Source organism: Meles meles, chromosome X (genome assembly GCF_922984935.1).
Source record: "Meles meles chromosome X, mMelMel3.1 paternal haplotype, whole genome shotgun sequence".
Lineage (NCBI taxonomy): Eukaryota > Metazoa > Chordata > Mammalia > Carnivora > Mustelidae > Meles > Meles meles.
Genome location: NC_060087.1, coordinates 84,218,266 through 84,234,896, shown reverse-complemented (window position 1 = coordinate 84,234,896; position 16,631 = coordinate 84,218,266). Strand labels below are relative to the sequence as shown.

Sequence of the window (16,631 nt, the reverse complement as noted above, 5' to 3'; positions counted from 1 at the left end):
AGGAAGCAGGGGTCGACAGTAGAAAAGACTGTCACCCTGAACAACTCCTCAGTCCCGTATTTATTAGATATTAGACAGTAATCAACAAAGGAGCCAAAGAAGGCTATACATTAATCTTATGCTTTGTAGATAAACAAGAAGGAATAGGAGTAATACATTGATTATAAGTCTTATAGATAAGCAAGAAAAAAAGTAGGATATGTCTGGTCAAGCAATATAAAATTCATAGTTGAGCAAGCACATTCAAAGGGATCATCTAACTAGCCACAGGTGGTCTCTGGAGTAGGGGAGATAACAGAAAAAATGAAGCAAGCAGCATTCCACCCTGAGCCAGCCAGGCATCCCCAGCTGCTCAGCTTTAAGGATGGATATCATTCTCTCCCCCAGAGGCCTGTTGCCAGTACATGTTTTTCATAAGGCTATATCTAAGCATGCTTGGTAACTAGTGTAATTTCTCATGGGTTATATTTTAAGTAATACTTATTCTGAGGAACACTTACAACCTTAATTAACCCATATATACCAGGCTGTATTTTTCCACTAGACTGTGCCCTTTTTAAAAAGAGACAACTGTCTTTCTCAACCTTGGCAGCAGGTTTGAATTACCTGAGATTTTGAAGTGGAACTCAGGATCTACTCCCAATCAGTTGAATCAGACTCATTGGAAATGAGACCAAAGGATCATTACATTGTAAAAACTCACAGTGATTCTGATGTACATGTAGAATTTAGAACAACTGAGTATAATCTGTGACGTAAGTATCTCTGGTTTATTTTCTCTGCACTACCCCTGATTGACTGTGTGACCCTTAGCAATTCATTCCACTTATCTAGCATATAGATCTTGTGAAATACGTATCAAAGAGGAAGAATTATACCCCAAAATCAACACATGAGATCCTTTCAAAATAGTATATGTGAGGGCACCTGGCTGTCTGTTGGTAAGCCTCTGCCTTCAGCTCAGGTCATGATCTCAGGGTCCTGGGATGGAGCCCTGCATCAAGTCCTGCATCAGGATCCCTGCTCAGCAGGGAGTCTGCTTCTCCTTCTGCTCCTCCCTCTATGTGTACTCTCTCTCTCAGATAAATAAATAAAATCTTAAAAAATAATATACGTGAGTGTTCCTTCAAGTTTGCTAGTGTATCAAATGCTTCAGGATCACATGTGGAGCTTGTTTAAAATACAGAATCCCCTGGGGCGCCTGGGTGGCTCAGTGGGTTAAGCCTCTACCTTCGGCTCAGGTCATGATCTCAGGGTCCTGGGATCGAGCCCCGAATCGGGCTCTCTGCTCGGCAGGGAGCCTGCCTCCCCCTCTCTCTGTGCCTGCCTCTCTGCCTACTTGTGATTTCTGTCTGTCAAATAAATAAAATCTTTAAAAAAATAAAATAAAAGATGAAACCATAAAGGGAAAGATTGATACTTACTATGTAAAAAATATTAAACCTTATGCAAAATACAGCACTACTGTAAATAAAAGTTAAAGAGGAGGGTTCACATGTCTTAAGATGATTTCCTCAACTGAAAACTATGTAATGCTTTTCTCTCATTCCAATATGGGTAACATATAAACAATAAAATTGTTACAGAACCTGGTCTGGGTCCTGATGGAAGAACCAAGTGGCACTCGGAAACTTTGGAGGATCACAGGTTTATTTAACACCTGCGGGCTCAGAGGAGAATGATCTCCAAAGGTCTGAGCTCCAAGCACAGACAAAGAGGATAATTTATATCCTTCTATTTTCCCATACTTGGTACTTCTGGCACGCACAGGAAGCAGGGCAGAAAGAAGAACCCAGAAGAGGCCCGGGGCAGGAGCTAGGACTCTTTTGCTAACTCAGTTAGCCATCTTAGAACACAGATTTTTTCCCTTATCAAAATGAATAAAAATTTCATTCCTCTTGCCAATTTAAAACATTGGTTGTGAGAGTCCATCCTAGCCATTTTGAATTGATCCCATTATTAGGGAGTGTTTATCTCCTTGTTTCAGGGGAAAGGTGGAAAGTTGAAAATAAGCATAAATATTCATTTGTATCAGTTTCCTGTAGCTGCTGTAAACAAACAAACAAAGCTACCAAAATACAAATTTATTCTCTCACAGGTCTGGAGACCAGAAGTCAGAAATTAATGTGTGGGCAGGATAATGCTCCCACTGGAAGCTCTTCAGAAGAATCCATTCATTGCAGTGCAACTGTTATCAAAGCTACAATAATCAAAATAGTGTAGTATTGACATAATGACAGACATAGAGGACAATGAGATCAAATACACATCTCAAAAATAAACCCGCACATGCATAGTCAAAAGATTGTCAACCAGGGTGCCAAGAACATTCAATGGGGAAAGGATATACTTTTCAACAAGTGGTGGTGGGAACACTACATATTCATATACAAAAGAATAAGGCTGGACGCTTAACTTCACCATATACAAATATTATCTCAAAATGGGTCAAAAACATAAACCTAGCAGCTAAAACCTTAACTCTTAGATGAAAGCATGGTAAAAGCTTCATGATCATGGATTTCTCCCTTTTGAAAGGAGAATATATTTTGCATGCCTATCCACTGACACATCTGGAAGCACTTAAATTTTTTAGTTTCCCAAGCTCACAGCTAAAGAGGATTTTTGCCTCAGGATGAATCATATTTCTAGTCTCACCAAGACTTAATTTAGATAGATGAGACTTTGGAGTTGATGCTGGTATAGATTAAGATTTGGGGGTCTGTTGGAATGGGATGAATGTATTTTATATTTTTTATATGAGAAGGACATGAGTATTGGTGGGCCAGAGGGTGGAATGTTAGGTACTGAACTGTGTCCCCTCCAAATTCATAGGTTGAGGCTTTAACCCCCAATGTGACTGTATGCAGAGCTGGGTCTTTAAGGAGTTATATAAGGTTAAATAAAGTCTTAAGTGTGGGCCACCAATCAAATAAGTATTCTCCTGAGAAAAGGAAGAGACAACCAAGAGGGTTTGCTCAAAAGAAAAGGGCCATATGAAGATGTAGCAAGAAGGCAGCCATCTGCAAACCAAGAAAAGAGGCCTCAAGAGAAACCAAACCTGTCGACAACTTGATCTTGGAATTTTAACCTCCAGAACTATGAGAAATTAATTTCCGTTAAGTCACCCAATCTGTGGTATTTTGTACGGCAGAATCAGAAGACCAAGACAGGATATAACACAAATTGGTGACCAGAGACTGGGTAGATAGAGTAAAGGAGGGAAACTACTTAGTGAGTAAGCAGTTTTACTTTGGGGTGATAGAAAAGTTTTGGAACTAAATAGAAGTGGTGGCTACACAACATTGTGAATGCACTAAATACTACTAAATTGTTCACTTTGAAATGGTTCATGTTATTAATTTTTATTGTAGAAAAAATATACATAATGCCATATCTATATTTTAATCATTGTTAAGTGTACAATTTAGTAGCATTAAGTACATTCACATTGTTGTGGAATAATCACTGCTATCCATTTCCAGCAGTTTTTCATCATTTCAAACTGAAACTCTATACCCTTTAAACAATAACTTCTCATTCTCCATCTCCCACTGCCCTGGTAACCATTATTCTACTTTATGTCTGTATAAATTTGACTCTTGTAGGACTCTTATATAAGTGGAATAATACAGTATTTGTCTTTTTGTGTCTGGCTGATTTAACTTAACATAATATTTTCAAGGTTCACCTGTATTATAGTGTGTAACAGAATTTTATTCCTTCTTAAGGCTGAATCATATTTTATTGAATGTATATATTACATATTACTTGTCCATTTATTTCCCAAGCAACACTTGGGTTGCTTCTCCCTTAACTATTGTGACTAATGTTGCTATGAGCATGGGAGTACAGATATCTATTTAAGCCTCTGCTCTCAATTATTTTGGGTATATACCCAGAAGTGAATTTCTGGAACATACGATAATGATATGTTTTGTTTTGTGTACAAGTGTTCCAATTTTTTTTAATAATAGCCATCTTAATGGGTGTGAAGTCATATCTCACAGTTGTTTGGATTAGCATTTCTGTAATAGCGATGCTGAGCATCTTTTTTTTTTTTCTTTTTTTTTTCCCCCTTTTTATTTATTTATTTATTTTTTTTCAGCGTAACAGTATTCATTCTTTTTGCACAACACCCAGTGCTCCATGCAAAACGTGCCCTCCCCATCACCCACCACCTGTTCCCCCAACCTCCCACCCCTGACCCTTCAAAACCCTCAGGTTGTTTTTCAGAGTCCATAGTCTCTTATGGTTCGCCTCCCCTCCCCAATGTCCATAGCCCGCTCCGAGCTTCTTTTTATATGCTTCGTCCATTTGCATATCTCCTATGAAGAAATGTCTATTCAAGTTCTTGGCCCATTTTTTAGTTGGGTTCTTTTTGTTGCTGAGTTGTAGGAGACCTTTATATAGTCTGCTTAAATAGACATATGATTTGTAAATATTTTCCCCAATCCTCTAGGTTGCCTTTTCGCTCTCTTGATAGTGTTCTTTGATGCACAAAATGTGTTTTGATGAATTCCAATCGTATTAGTTTGGGTTACTGTAACAAAATGCATTAGACTTGGTGCATTAAACAACAAACATTTTATTCCTGCCATTCTGGAGGCTGAGATGTTTAAGATCAAGGGTTCTGGAAAATTCAGTGTCCAGTGAGTTCCCTCTTCCTGGTTTGCAGATGCCCACTTTCTTGCTGATCCTTTCATATTGTAAAGAGAGAGAACTCAAGTCTCTTCCTCTTTTTATAAGGACACTGGTCCCGTTTAAAGATTTCACCCTTATGACCTCTTTTAAATCTAATTATATCCCAAAGATCTCATCTCCAAATACCATCACATTGGGGATTCGGGCTTCAAAATATAAATTTCAGGAGGACACAAACATTCAGACCATAGTAGTCCAACCTTGGCCCCCAGTATTCATGTCCTTTTCACATGCATAATACATTCATTCTATCCCAACAGCCTTAGAAGCTTTAACTCATTTCACAGAAACTCTAAAGTCAAAGGTCCAAAATCTCTTCTAAATATTATCTAAATGAGATGTCGGTGAGATTCTAGGTATAATTCATCCTAAACCAAAATTACTTTCCAGCTACAAACCTATGAAACCAAATAAGTTATGTACTTCCAAAATATAATAGTGGGGCAGGTATAAGGTAGACATGTCCATTCAAAAGGGAGAAACAGGAAAGAAGAAAGGAGTGATGAGTCCCAAGCAAGTCAAAAACCTAGCAAGACAAATCCCATTAGATCTTAAGGCATGAGAATAATCTTTGGTTCAGTGTCCTGCCCTTCAGGCCCTCTGAAGTGGCAACATCATTCCTGTAGTTCCTAGAGTTGCTGTCTCTGCTATAGCTCTGTGGTAACCCTTCCTACATATCAGCTGTCTTCAGGGTCCCCACCCACATATTAGCTCTGAGAGGCGAGGAACAAATCCCCAGTAGTCTGCAGATGGGAGCTGTGTTCCTTGGTTCTGGACTACCCATGGCTTTGGTTAGAGACTATCTGACCTATCAACACTGAAGATGATGATCTTGATAATCTCTGAACTATATTCATGGCCATTCTTTACTTTTCTTGAATAGTGCAAGTTCATAGTAGAATAGATTTATTAAACTGTTCTGAAGAATCTAAGAAATTGAAAAGCTTCCTTCATTCTACAACATCTTTGTCATCTTTAGTTCAGATTGGCAGTGTTTCTGCTGGGGTGGCTGATTAGGATTGTGGTTCACACCCATACTAATCTCCTTATCAAATTATTACTCCACCATACCCTTAGAACTTCCTTTCTTAAATTTTTGCAATTTTGGTGGGCCAAGGATTTTCCAAATCCTTAAGCTCTGGTTCTTTTTAGCTTAAAAAATTCCTTCTTCAATCACTTCTCTCTTTTTACATTGTATAATAAGCAGTCAGGAGGAACCAAGATGATCCTCCCACACTTTTCCTAGAAATATCCTCAGCTAAAAATGCATTTTTGTTGCTTGCAAGTACTACCTTCAAATATGAACACAATTCAGCCAACTTATCTGCCACCTAATAACAAGGGTTGTCTTTTCTCCATTGTCCAATAATATGTTCCACATTCTGAGACCTCACAGAATGGTGTTTACCACCCATATCACTACCAACATTCTGTACATGATTATGTATTACTAAGAAGATGAAAACTTTATTTCCAGTACTCTTCTTTCCTTTCTGAGCCCTTACCACAATCAAGTTTAACAATCCTCTCAGAGCAACAATGGCTTTTTCTAGCATGCTTCAATATGTGAATTTTGGTGAGACACAAACATTCAGTCCATAGCACTGATTTACCTTATTTTCTTTTTGTTGCCTATGCTTTGAGTATCATATTCAAGAAATCATTGCCATATCCAATGACATGAAGTTTTTTCCACCTTTTTCTTCTACAATTTTCCATTTTAGTTCTTACATTGAAATCTTTGATCCATTTGAGTTAACTTTTTGTAAGTGGTGTAAGGTAGGTGCCCAACTTCTTTCTTTCACACGTAGATATCCAGTTCCCTGGATATCCACACTATTTATTGAAAATATAGTATTTTCCCCATTGAACAGAAAATAATGGGAATGATAAATTCACTTGAGCTGGCTGAAGAAGGAATCCTTAAACTTAAAAATAGGTAAATAAAGATTTCATGTCTGAAAAATGAAACAAAAATTAGTGATAGTATATTGATACACAGAACCTTGGGACACTATCAAGTACACCAACATAGACATAACAGGAATCACAGAAAGAGATGAGAAAAAGTAAGCAACCAGGAAATACATTTGAAAATACAATAACCAAAACTTCTCAAATTTGATGAAAAACACTAATCTACAGTGGTCTTCTAATCAGAAATCATGGAAATCAGAAGACAGTAGGAATTCATCTTCAGAATGCAGAAGAAAATCAATATTAACCAAGATTTCTTAACCAACAAATTCTCCCTTAAAAATTAAGTATTAATTAAGACATTCTCAGATAACAAATATTGAGAGAATTTTTAAACATTTTTGCTGTTCTATAAGAAATATTAAACAGAGTCCTTAAGGCTCAAATCAAAGGGCACTAGATGGTAACTTGAATCCACATTAAGAAATAAAGACCACTGGCCAGGTAACTAAAATAGGTAAATATAAAAGACAAACTGGTTGGCTAAATAAGGGCCTCTACACCGATACTCACATCCAAACCTTGAAACCTATAAATATTGCCTTATTTGGCAAAAATAGACGTTGCAGTTGGGATTAAGTTAAAGATCTCAAGATGGAGAGATTATACTGGATTTTTCTGGATGCGGCCCAAGTGCAATCACACGTGTTCTTATCAGAGAAAAACAGAAGGAAATTTGACATTGAAGAAGCAGAAAGCAATGTGATGATGGAAGCAGAGACATTTGAATATGGTATGCTGCTGGTTTTGGAGATGGAGACAGTGGACATAAATCAAGAAATGCAGTTATAAAAGTTGGAGAAGGCAAAGAAATGGATGCTCCCCTAAAGTTTCCACAGGCAGTATTGCCCTGTTAAGACCTTGGTTAAACCCCATAAGATTATTTCAAATTTGTAACTTCCAGGGTAACCTGGGTGCCTCAGTGGGTTAAGCCACTGCCTTTGGCTCAGGTCATGATCTCAGGGCCCTGGGATCAAGCCTCGCATTGGGCTCTCTGCTCAGTAGGGAGCCTGCTTCCCCCTCTCTCTCTCTGCCTGCTGCTCTGCCTACCTGTGATCTCTATCTCTCTCTGTCAAATAAATAAATAAAAATCTTTAAAAATTTTTATAACTTCCAGTATTGTAAGAGAATAAACTTTTGTTGTTTAAGCCATGAACTTTGTGGTACTTTGTTACAGCAGCAATAAAAAATTAATACAGAGAGTATAAATGTATGTTTGTGACTCTTATTTGATTTAAAGGAAAACTACATAAAAACAATAATTATAAAACAGTCGTTATGGGTATACAATGGCTAAATGTGTAGTTTCTATGACAATAATAGCACAAAAGAGGAAGGAGAACATGGAGATATATTAGAACAAACTTTTTAATAGTACTGAGGTTAAGTTAAAATTGGCAAAATTAGATTGTCTTAAGATGTTAATTTTAATTCCTAGGGTAACCACTAAGAAAATAATTTTTAAATCTTCTTAAAAAACAACAAGAGGGGGTACCTGGGTGACTCAGTGGGTTAAAGCCTCTGCCTTTGGCTCAGGTCGTGATCCCAGGGTCCTGGGATGGAGCCCTGCATCCGGCTCTCTGCTCAGCAGGAAACCTGCTTCCTCCTCTCTCTCTGCCTGCCTCTTTGCCTACTTGTGAGCTCTCTCTCTGTGGGATAAATAAATAAAATCTTTAAAAAAAAAACAAGAGAATTAAAATGGCATACTAAAAATGTCTTTTAAAAAGAATGCAATAGTGGAGAAATAAAAGAGCAAAAAAGACAATAGGCATATAGAAAACAAATAGTAAAATGGCAGATGTAAATCCTACCTTACCCATGATTACATTAAATACAAATTAATCCAACTGCATACTATCTAGATGTCTATAAAGAGAAAGACTTTTAGATTCAAAGAAATAAACAGAATGAAAGTGAAAAGATGGAAAAATATATACCATGAGAAGGATATTTTAATATCAGGTAAAATAGACTTTAGGACAAAAATGTTATCGGAGAACAAGAAAGGTATTTCATAATGACAATGTCAACCCATCAAGAATATATTAAAACATGTGTGAACATACATAAATGTCAAAATACATGAAGCAAAAACTGCCAAAAAAGAAAGGGGAGAAACAGACAATATGATGATAGTAACTAGAGACTTCAAAATGACACTTCAAAAACTTGATGGAACAAGTAGGAAGAATATCAATAAGAAAATAAGACAGTTGGGCACTTGGGTCGCTCAGTCGGTTAAGCATCTGCCTTCAGCTCAGGTCATTATCCTACAGTTCTGGGATTGTCCCGCATTGGGCTCCCTGCTCAGATAGGAGTCTGCTTCTCTCTCTGCCCCTCCCTCTCCACCCCCAACTCATGCTCACTCGCTCTCTCTTGAAAAGTAAATAAATAAAATCTTTTTTATTTTTTTTTAATATTTTATTTATTTATTTGACAGAGAGAGAGAGGTCACAAGTAGGCAGAGAGGCAGGCAGAGAGAGAGGGAGAAACAGGCTCCCCACTGAGCAGAGAGCCCGACGCGGGGCTCAATCCCAGGACCCCAAGATCATGACCTGAGCTGAAGGCAGAGACTTAAACCACTGAGCCACCCAGGCGCCCCAATAAAATCTTTTTTAAAAAAGAAAAGAAGACAGTTGAATAAAATCAAACCAGTTAGAATAACAGACATCTATAAAATACTCCAGGCAGCTTCAAAATACATATTCTATCCAACTTTCTCTTGGATAGACCATATAGTAGGTGATAACAAAATACCATATAAATTTATAAGGATTGAAATCATACAAATAATATTCTCTGACAATAATGGAAGTTAGTAATTGAAAGCTTGAGGAAATCTGAAAAATCTACAAACATGTATAAATTAAACAGCATATTTTCATTTAGTCAGAAGAAATCATGAGAGAAATTAGAAACTACTTTGAGATGAATAAAAATGAAAACACAACAAACTGTAACTTTTGGGATATAGTTAAGCAGTGCTTTGAGGGACTATTATAGATGTAAATCCTTATATTAAGAAGATGAAAATCTCATACCCCTGGGGATAAAAATACATTATATGTTTATTAAAAAAGAAAAAAAAGAAAGGATGAATACCCAACTTTTGTAGCAACATGGATGGGACTGGAAGTGATTATGTTGAGTGAAGTAAGTCAAGCAGAGAGAGTCAAGGATCATATGGTTTCACTTATTTGTGGAGCATAACAAATGACATGGAAGACATTGGGAGATGGAGAGGAGAAGGAAGTTGAGGGAAATTGGAAGGGGAGGCGAACCATAAGAGACTATGGACTCTGAAAGACAACCTGAGGGTTTTGAAGGGGCGGGGGTGGGAGGTTGGGGGAACCAGGTGGTGGGTAATAGGGAGGGCACGTATTGCATGGAGCACTGGGTGTTGTGCAAAAACAATGAATACTGTTACGCTGAAAAAGTAAATAAATAAATTTAATTTAAAAAAAGAAGATGAAAATCTCAAATCAATAATTTAAATTCTCACCTCAAAGCACTAGAAAAAAAATGCTTAAAACAAAAAAAAATCATAGGGAAGGAAATAGTAAAGATTAGAGTGGAAATAAATGAAATAGAGAATAGTAAAACAATAGAGAATATCACTAAAACCAAAAGCTGGTTCTTTGAAAATATAAGAAAAACAAAACTGACAATGCTATAGCAAGACCTACCAAGAAAAAAAAAAGGATAAGGATTCAAATTATTAAAATCAGAAATGAAAGAGGGGACATGACTCTTAACTCCAAAGGTTTACAAAGGATTATATAGTAATACCATGAACAGCTGTGTGACAGTAAGTAAGACAAGATAGATGAAAGGGAGAAATTCCAATAAAGACACAAACTATCAACACTGATAAATAGAAATAGAAAGAAAAGTAAACTTACTGAAAATGGCAATGGAATTCTTCTGAGACTTGATCCCTCTCCTAAAAGCAACTAATAAGCTGGCAAAAAGTATCAGAATCAACTTCTGTAGAACTCTGGAATCTAGTAAAATAAAAATTATAACATTCAGGAGAAATTTAGTGAAATTTCTACTACTCCTCTGTGGTAAGAAATTTTAAATTGTTTACCTACCATCCACCATGCCCCAGATTTTCAACAGTCTGTACATGACAGCTTAATATCCTGATTTAGACTGCTAGTGCCTGAGGGAAGAATTCAAATTCTATTCTTATAGAATTGTGGTTGTGAGTCTTAGTCTACCTGGCAGTTCTCTCAAGGACCAACACAAAAACTTCCATTTGTCACATGAGACAGAGCGTTCCTCAGACTGGGACTGGGACAGCTTCCTGAGTAACTTTTGCCAAAAGCATTTAAGGTCATAGGTATTGACCAAAGCAGCCTGGGGCTAGGATAAAAAAAAATGGACAGACTGACAAGTATAAGCATGAGAAGCTGGGGAAATGACATACATGGAGAAACAAGCACTTTTAAAAATTTTATATATTAAGAAATCAAATACTATATGTCCATACCAAGATTGGACACACGCTCAGCAAAGGCCAGAGAAGACCCTAAATGTTTACCTTGGGCTGGTCTTAAGATCTGAAAAAGCAGAAAGTAAAGCATTAAAAATATCTCAAAATATCTCAAAATATCTTGGAGCACATCTGCAAAGACTGGGAAAGCATTTTTCTTCTGTTGGCTCTAGACATTTAAAGTAACTCTGTCCAAATACCAATTGATTACTGAGCTAATCTGGTATAGATTTCAGTGACCTCACATGACAAAGAATACAGAATTTACAAAAAGTACTTTGAAAAGTCAACAAACAAAGAAACAACCAACAACAAAGAACAACAACAAAACCTGAAAAGCAAGAGGATCTAATTTACAGAATTGACATTTTCTAATACACAAAATGTCCAAATTCCAACACAGATTGTAAGGCATATGAAGAAACAAGAAAGTATGGTCTATTTCTAGGAAAGGAAAAAATTATTAGAATGAGTATAAAAAAGTTCATGTACTAGACAAGCTAGAAAAAAATTTTGGATCAACTTTCTTAAATATGCTCAAAGAGCTAAAGGAAGCCATGGACAAAGCACTAAGGAAATGAGGGAAAAAAATCCCTCAGCAGATACAAACTATCAGCAGAGAGAGAGAATATAGAGATAGAAATTATAAAAAGGAACAAAATAGAAATTCTGGAGTGAAAATAACTGAAGTAAAAAGCTCACTAGAGGGGTTTGACAGCATATTTGAGCATGTAGAAGAAAGAATCAGTTACTCTGAAGATAGATGAATTGAGATTATCCAGTCTGAGGAGCAAAAAGTAAAAAGAATGAGGAAAAATTAACAAAACCTAAAAGAACCAGGAGAAACAATGAAGCAGATTTAACATATGCATGATAGGAATCTCAGAAGGAGAAAAGAGATAGAAACAAGAAGAAGGAATTTTTGAACAAATAAAAGCTGAAAATTATTCATAAAGGGATACACTAATCTATGTATTCAAGAAGTTCAGTTATTTCCAATCAGGATTAACATGATCCAAATCAAGACACATTATAGTCACATTGTCAAAACCAAGTATATGCTGTTACACTGTAACAACTATAGTTTTGGCAATTTTCTAGTTTTTGAGTTGGGTGGTGATTTCATGGTATGAAAGAGGAAAGGGAAGGGAAGGGGAAGAAAGGAAAGAAAAGAGGGACAAAAGGTAGATGCTAAGACTGTGTTGTAGACTAAGGATTATGATAAATCGGTTCATCTGTGACAAGTTTTAAAAAATACCTTAATGCTTTCTTTTTTAGCTGTCTGACATTCTACATGAGAACCGGTCCAATATTAGAGCGCAAGTTTCAAGTGTGAAGAGAAGTGAACAGAGAAGCTGAGAAGGAATAGCCGAAAAAAGGGTTGGGGTGTAAGGATTTTGAGGTCCCTCAGGGACATTCATGCAGTGGTATCCAATGGACAGTTGGCAAAGAAGATCTGGGGCTAAGGGGAGGGAACAGCCTGGAGATGGAGATTTGAGAATCATCTGTACTTAGGGGGCAATGAACAGAAATCATTCAGGGAGAGAGAACATGGGTACAGAGAAGAGGTCCAGGAACACAGCTGCTCAAGGTGGCAGCGCCGCTTCCTGGCGGTACTACTGTCTGGGCTCTGGAGTCAGGCAGAGCGGGTCTTGAAAGCAGCCTGTGGGACTCAGTTGTTGAGCGCTCCTGGCAAAGTCGGGTACGTCCCTGTGATCAGTGGTCACACCTTGCAATTACGTATATCGCAGAGGGATGCAGTGCGAGGGCCTGAGATGCGCCAGGTAAAGCACCTGTGGTCTGGAAGCCTCCCGGCTCCTGCTCTCTCCTTGATTCTCCCTTTGCCACCCCGCCCCCCACCGTGTGTGGTTGCTTGGTCCCTTGAGGATGGGGGTAAGGGGGCGGGGTAGGGGACCGAGCTCGCGTGACGCGGCGCTCACGTGACTGGCTGGGCGCGGACGTGGGCAGCAGCCCCCGCGCCCGCCCGTTCGCCGGCCCTGCGGTCCGGTCCCTGCGCCCTCCGCTCCCGTCGCCCGCGCGGAACCAGCTCCCTGAGCTGCCCGGGCGGCGGGCGAGGGGTGAGCGGGCTTCAGCGAGCCCGAGGAGGCGCAGGCCTGCCCTGGGGCCCCGCAGGTCAGTGTGAAGGTGGGCGCTGCCGGCGGCCCCGGGCAGAGGTGGGGGTGGATGGGAGTAGGATCTGGGAGCAGCGCAGCGTGGGATGGGGGTCCGGGAGGTCGGTGAGGAGGGGGATGCAGTGTGGACGTGGGCAGGTGGGGAGGGAGCACCCCATCGCCGCCTCCTCGACGCCCCTCCTCCGCGCCCTGCATCCATTTTTGGACCTGAAATGCGGGGAGGTGTCCCTGCAGTGCGACAGTGAAATGTAGACATATTCTAGAAATAACCCGCTCTCACACACTGTACCTAAAAGGAAATACTGACCTCCGCGGAAAAGAGGAGAGGGTGGGCGGCATGCCTGCAGGGGAGGAGACACAGAGACCCAAACCATTTGGAAAGAATCTTGGTCTGGAATCTGAGGCCTGAAAATTAATGGCGGCTGCGATGGTGGGGGGGGGGGGGGGGTAGGAGAGGGAAATGTTGCTTGAGCAGGACTCAGATTCAGGAAAGAAACTTAAGTAGGCTGAGTGCACAGGCCCTGCCCCTGTCTCCTGTCTGTCTGCAGGTCTGTGTGTCTGTCCCCAGCACTCTGCAAAGCTAGAAAAGGAGGAGGAACCTGTCCAGAACCTCTGCAGGTTAGTGAAAGGGGGAGACCATTGGACAGGACGCGGGGTGGGGGGAGGGCACAGTTTGGGCAGAATTTGAGGACCCCACTGCCTATCCTCCATACCACATATATTGCGCCCACCCCACCACGCTGATGGATGATATAGAAGGTGGTAGGGCCTGCCAGGGAAATGGTTAGCTCTCACATGTGGGATGAATTGTGGGGTAAAGGGTGGGCCAAAGACACACTTGGAGGGCTTGGGAAGTCAGGCGAACCCAGCCAAGGGGAAGAATGCCAGTAATATCAACATCTGCATTCCACCTCCAATTCCTCAGTCTGCCTTGTCTCCTTTGTCTTTTCTTCCCCTTCCCACCCCACCCCTGCCCCAGGACAAGAACAAGAAGGGGAAATCTCAACATGGAAAAACTCTACAGTGAAAGTGAGGGAAAACTGGAAATCGAGGGAATGCCGGAGGATGAAGTTGAGCCTGAAGACAAAGGAAAATCAGATGAGGAAGAAAACCTGGAAGTGGAGGGGAAGCCAGGGCATGAGGGAAAGCTCCAGAATAAGGGACAGCCAGATGATGAGGGGCAACCAGAAGATGAGGGAAAGCAAGAAAAGCAGGGCATGTCCAACAATGAGGGAAAACCACATGGTGAGGGCAATCCAGAATCCCTGGCAAAGCCTGAGAGTGAACCACGGGCTGCAGAAAAGCGCCCAGCTGAAGATTACGTGCCCAGGAAAGCAAAAAGAAAAACAGACAGAGGGACAGATGATTCCCCCAAGGACTACCAGGAGGACTTACAGGAAAGGCACTTGGGCAGTGAGGAGATGATGAGAGAATGTGGAGATATGTCAAGGGCTCAGGAAGAGCTAAGGAAAAAACAGAAAATGGGTGGTTTTCACTGGATGCAAAGAGATGTACAGGACCCATTTGCCCCAAGGGGGCAACGAGGTGCCAGGGGAGTGAGGGGTGGAGGTAGAGGCCAAAGAGGCTTACATGATATCCCATATCTTTAATGCCTTTGGCCTTCAATTTTGTTTTCTCTGATGAGAATATTGCTGATGCTGCTTTCCCTGGTAGGCATTTGCCAGGCTATGTGCTTTAACCTTAAGCTGATACTTTGCTTTTGGTGTCACTCTTGTTACCAGCAGCCTTTTGATCCAGCTATAATGCTCTCTGCCATTCAGTAGAGAATTTTCATCCATGTGCATGGAAAAGATGTTCATGGTACATTGCAAAAATAATAAAGCTAAAATAATTTCAGAACCGCATATGCAGTATCAGCCCATTTTTGTAAAAATATAATACTTGCATAATGCATTTGTGCACAGAGAAAACTCTGAAAGTGTGTTACACTAAAAAGTAGGCAGTGGTTTTTTCCTGCATGATAGCCAGAATAGGTCTCACCCATACTCAGAAATGAGTTCAATCACCTTATGGTTAGGTACTTCCATGGCATTCTTCTGCAGGCGTGCCCAACCGCATATCTTCCCCTAGTTGTAACCATGTCCATAAGCACTGCTGCTCCTTCTGAGTCCTGTATCATCCTATGGCTTCCACCATGGTGTGATTCTTTTTATGTAGTCACTCATCTCTTTTTCCTAAATATATGAATTATGTTTGTCATAATTTAAAAATAACTAAAAGCTGAAAAGAATACATGGTAAGTGATTTAACTGTTCCGTGAGTTTAAGAAGGCAGTGAAGACAAAATTCCTGTTGTCAGAACATGAAAAAATAGGTAAAACTCACATTTTCTAGGACTAATAGCTAGAGGAATCAACCTGGCAGTTATACCTACTGCTGTAAGGGTCAGTGTTGTTATCTGTAAAATGGGGATATTACTTGCTTTATGGGCCTGCCAAGCGGATCAAATGAGGTACTGAGTTATGTGAGCTCTGTTGTAACCCAGCCTCTACCAGATACTTGTGTGTGGGGGGGGGAGGGGGGTGGCTCCCACACTATTCCCATGCAGCTGCAGGTATATGGATGGAATTCAGACACTTGGAGCAGGACTGAAAGAGGTCTCATCTGTGGCCAGTAACAAGTCTAGGCAGCTAGAAGATGAATGCCATTGTCTCCTGGATACATCCATGTCTGCTGGGCACTGTGCCCTTGCTCCTGGGTTCTGTACTTATTACTGATACTCTCTAATGATCTGGAGGCCTTAAGGTGCCAAAGCCCTATCAGTTTCTCTAGAGCCAATGCCCACCCATCCTTGACCCTTATAGAAGTGTGAACAAAGCTCTTTTCTCACTTGAGTTATAGTTATTCAGTTACCTATGAGTATCCCACTAGTGCTACTTGCAAAATGATAATTTATGTGTATTTTTTTCAGTTTGTGCATTTTTGCATACATGAATATCCTCATCAAATTCAGATATTACATGCTAGGGAAGGAAAAAATATCTGATAAAGCTGTGCTGGGGTGTCTGGGTGACTCACTTGGTAAAGTGTCTGACTTTGGCTCAGGTCATGATCTCAGGGTCCTGGAATAGAACCCCATGTTGAGTTCAGGGCTCAGTGGGGAGTCTGTTTGTCCCTCTGCCTCTCCCCCCACTTATGCTCTTTCTCTCTCAAATAAATAAATAAATAAAATCTTTTTTTTTTAAGTTGTGCTATTCTTATAGGTTAATATCTGCACTCTCTCCTAGGTGGAGTTCTCTCCCAGGAAACTTGTCAGGCCCCACTTTAGCAGTTCAGTCAACACTTAAACATATCTGATTT

At 40.0% G+C, this 16,631-nt stretch overlaps 1 protein-coding gene across 3 annotated transcripts; it reads left to right on the top strand.

Moving 5' to 3' along the window:
* The first annotated feature begins 12,941 nt into the window (after positions 1-12,941).
* LOC123935012 (transcription elongation factor A protein-like 3) lies at positions 12,942-16,349 on the top strand. Of its 3 annotated transcripts, none has more exons than XM_045995407.1 (3): positions 12,942-12,963; positions 13,860-13,929; positions 14,291-16,349. In XM_045995407.1, the coding sequence occupies exon 3, from the start codon at positions 14,319-14,321 to the stop codon at positions 14,919-14,921; it is 603 nt and encodes a 200-aa protein (XP_045851363.1). In that variant the 5' UTR covers positions 12,942-12,963; positions 13,860-13,929; positions 14,291-14,318; the 3' UTR covers positions 14,922-16,349. The 3 variants fall into 3 exon arrangements, with proteins under 3 accessions (XP_045851363.1, XP_045851361.1, XP_045851362.1); XM_045995405.1 differs by lacking the exon at positions 12,942-12,963 and adding an exon at positions 13,139-13,312; XM_045995406.1 differs by lacking the exon at positions 12,942-12,963 and adding an exon at positions 13,139-13,324.
* Positions 16,350-16,631: the final 282 nt, after the last annotated feature.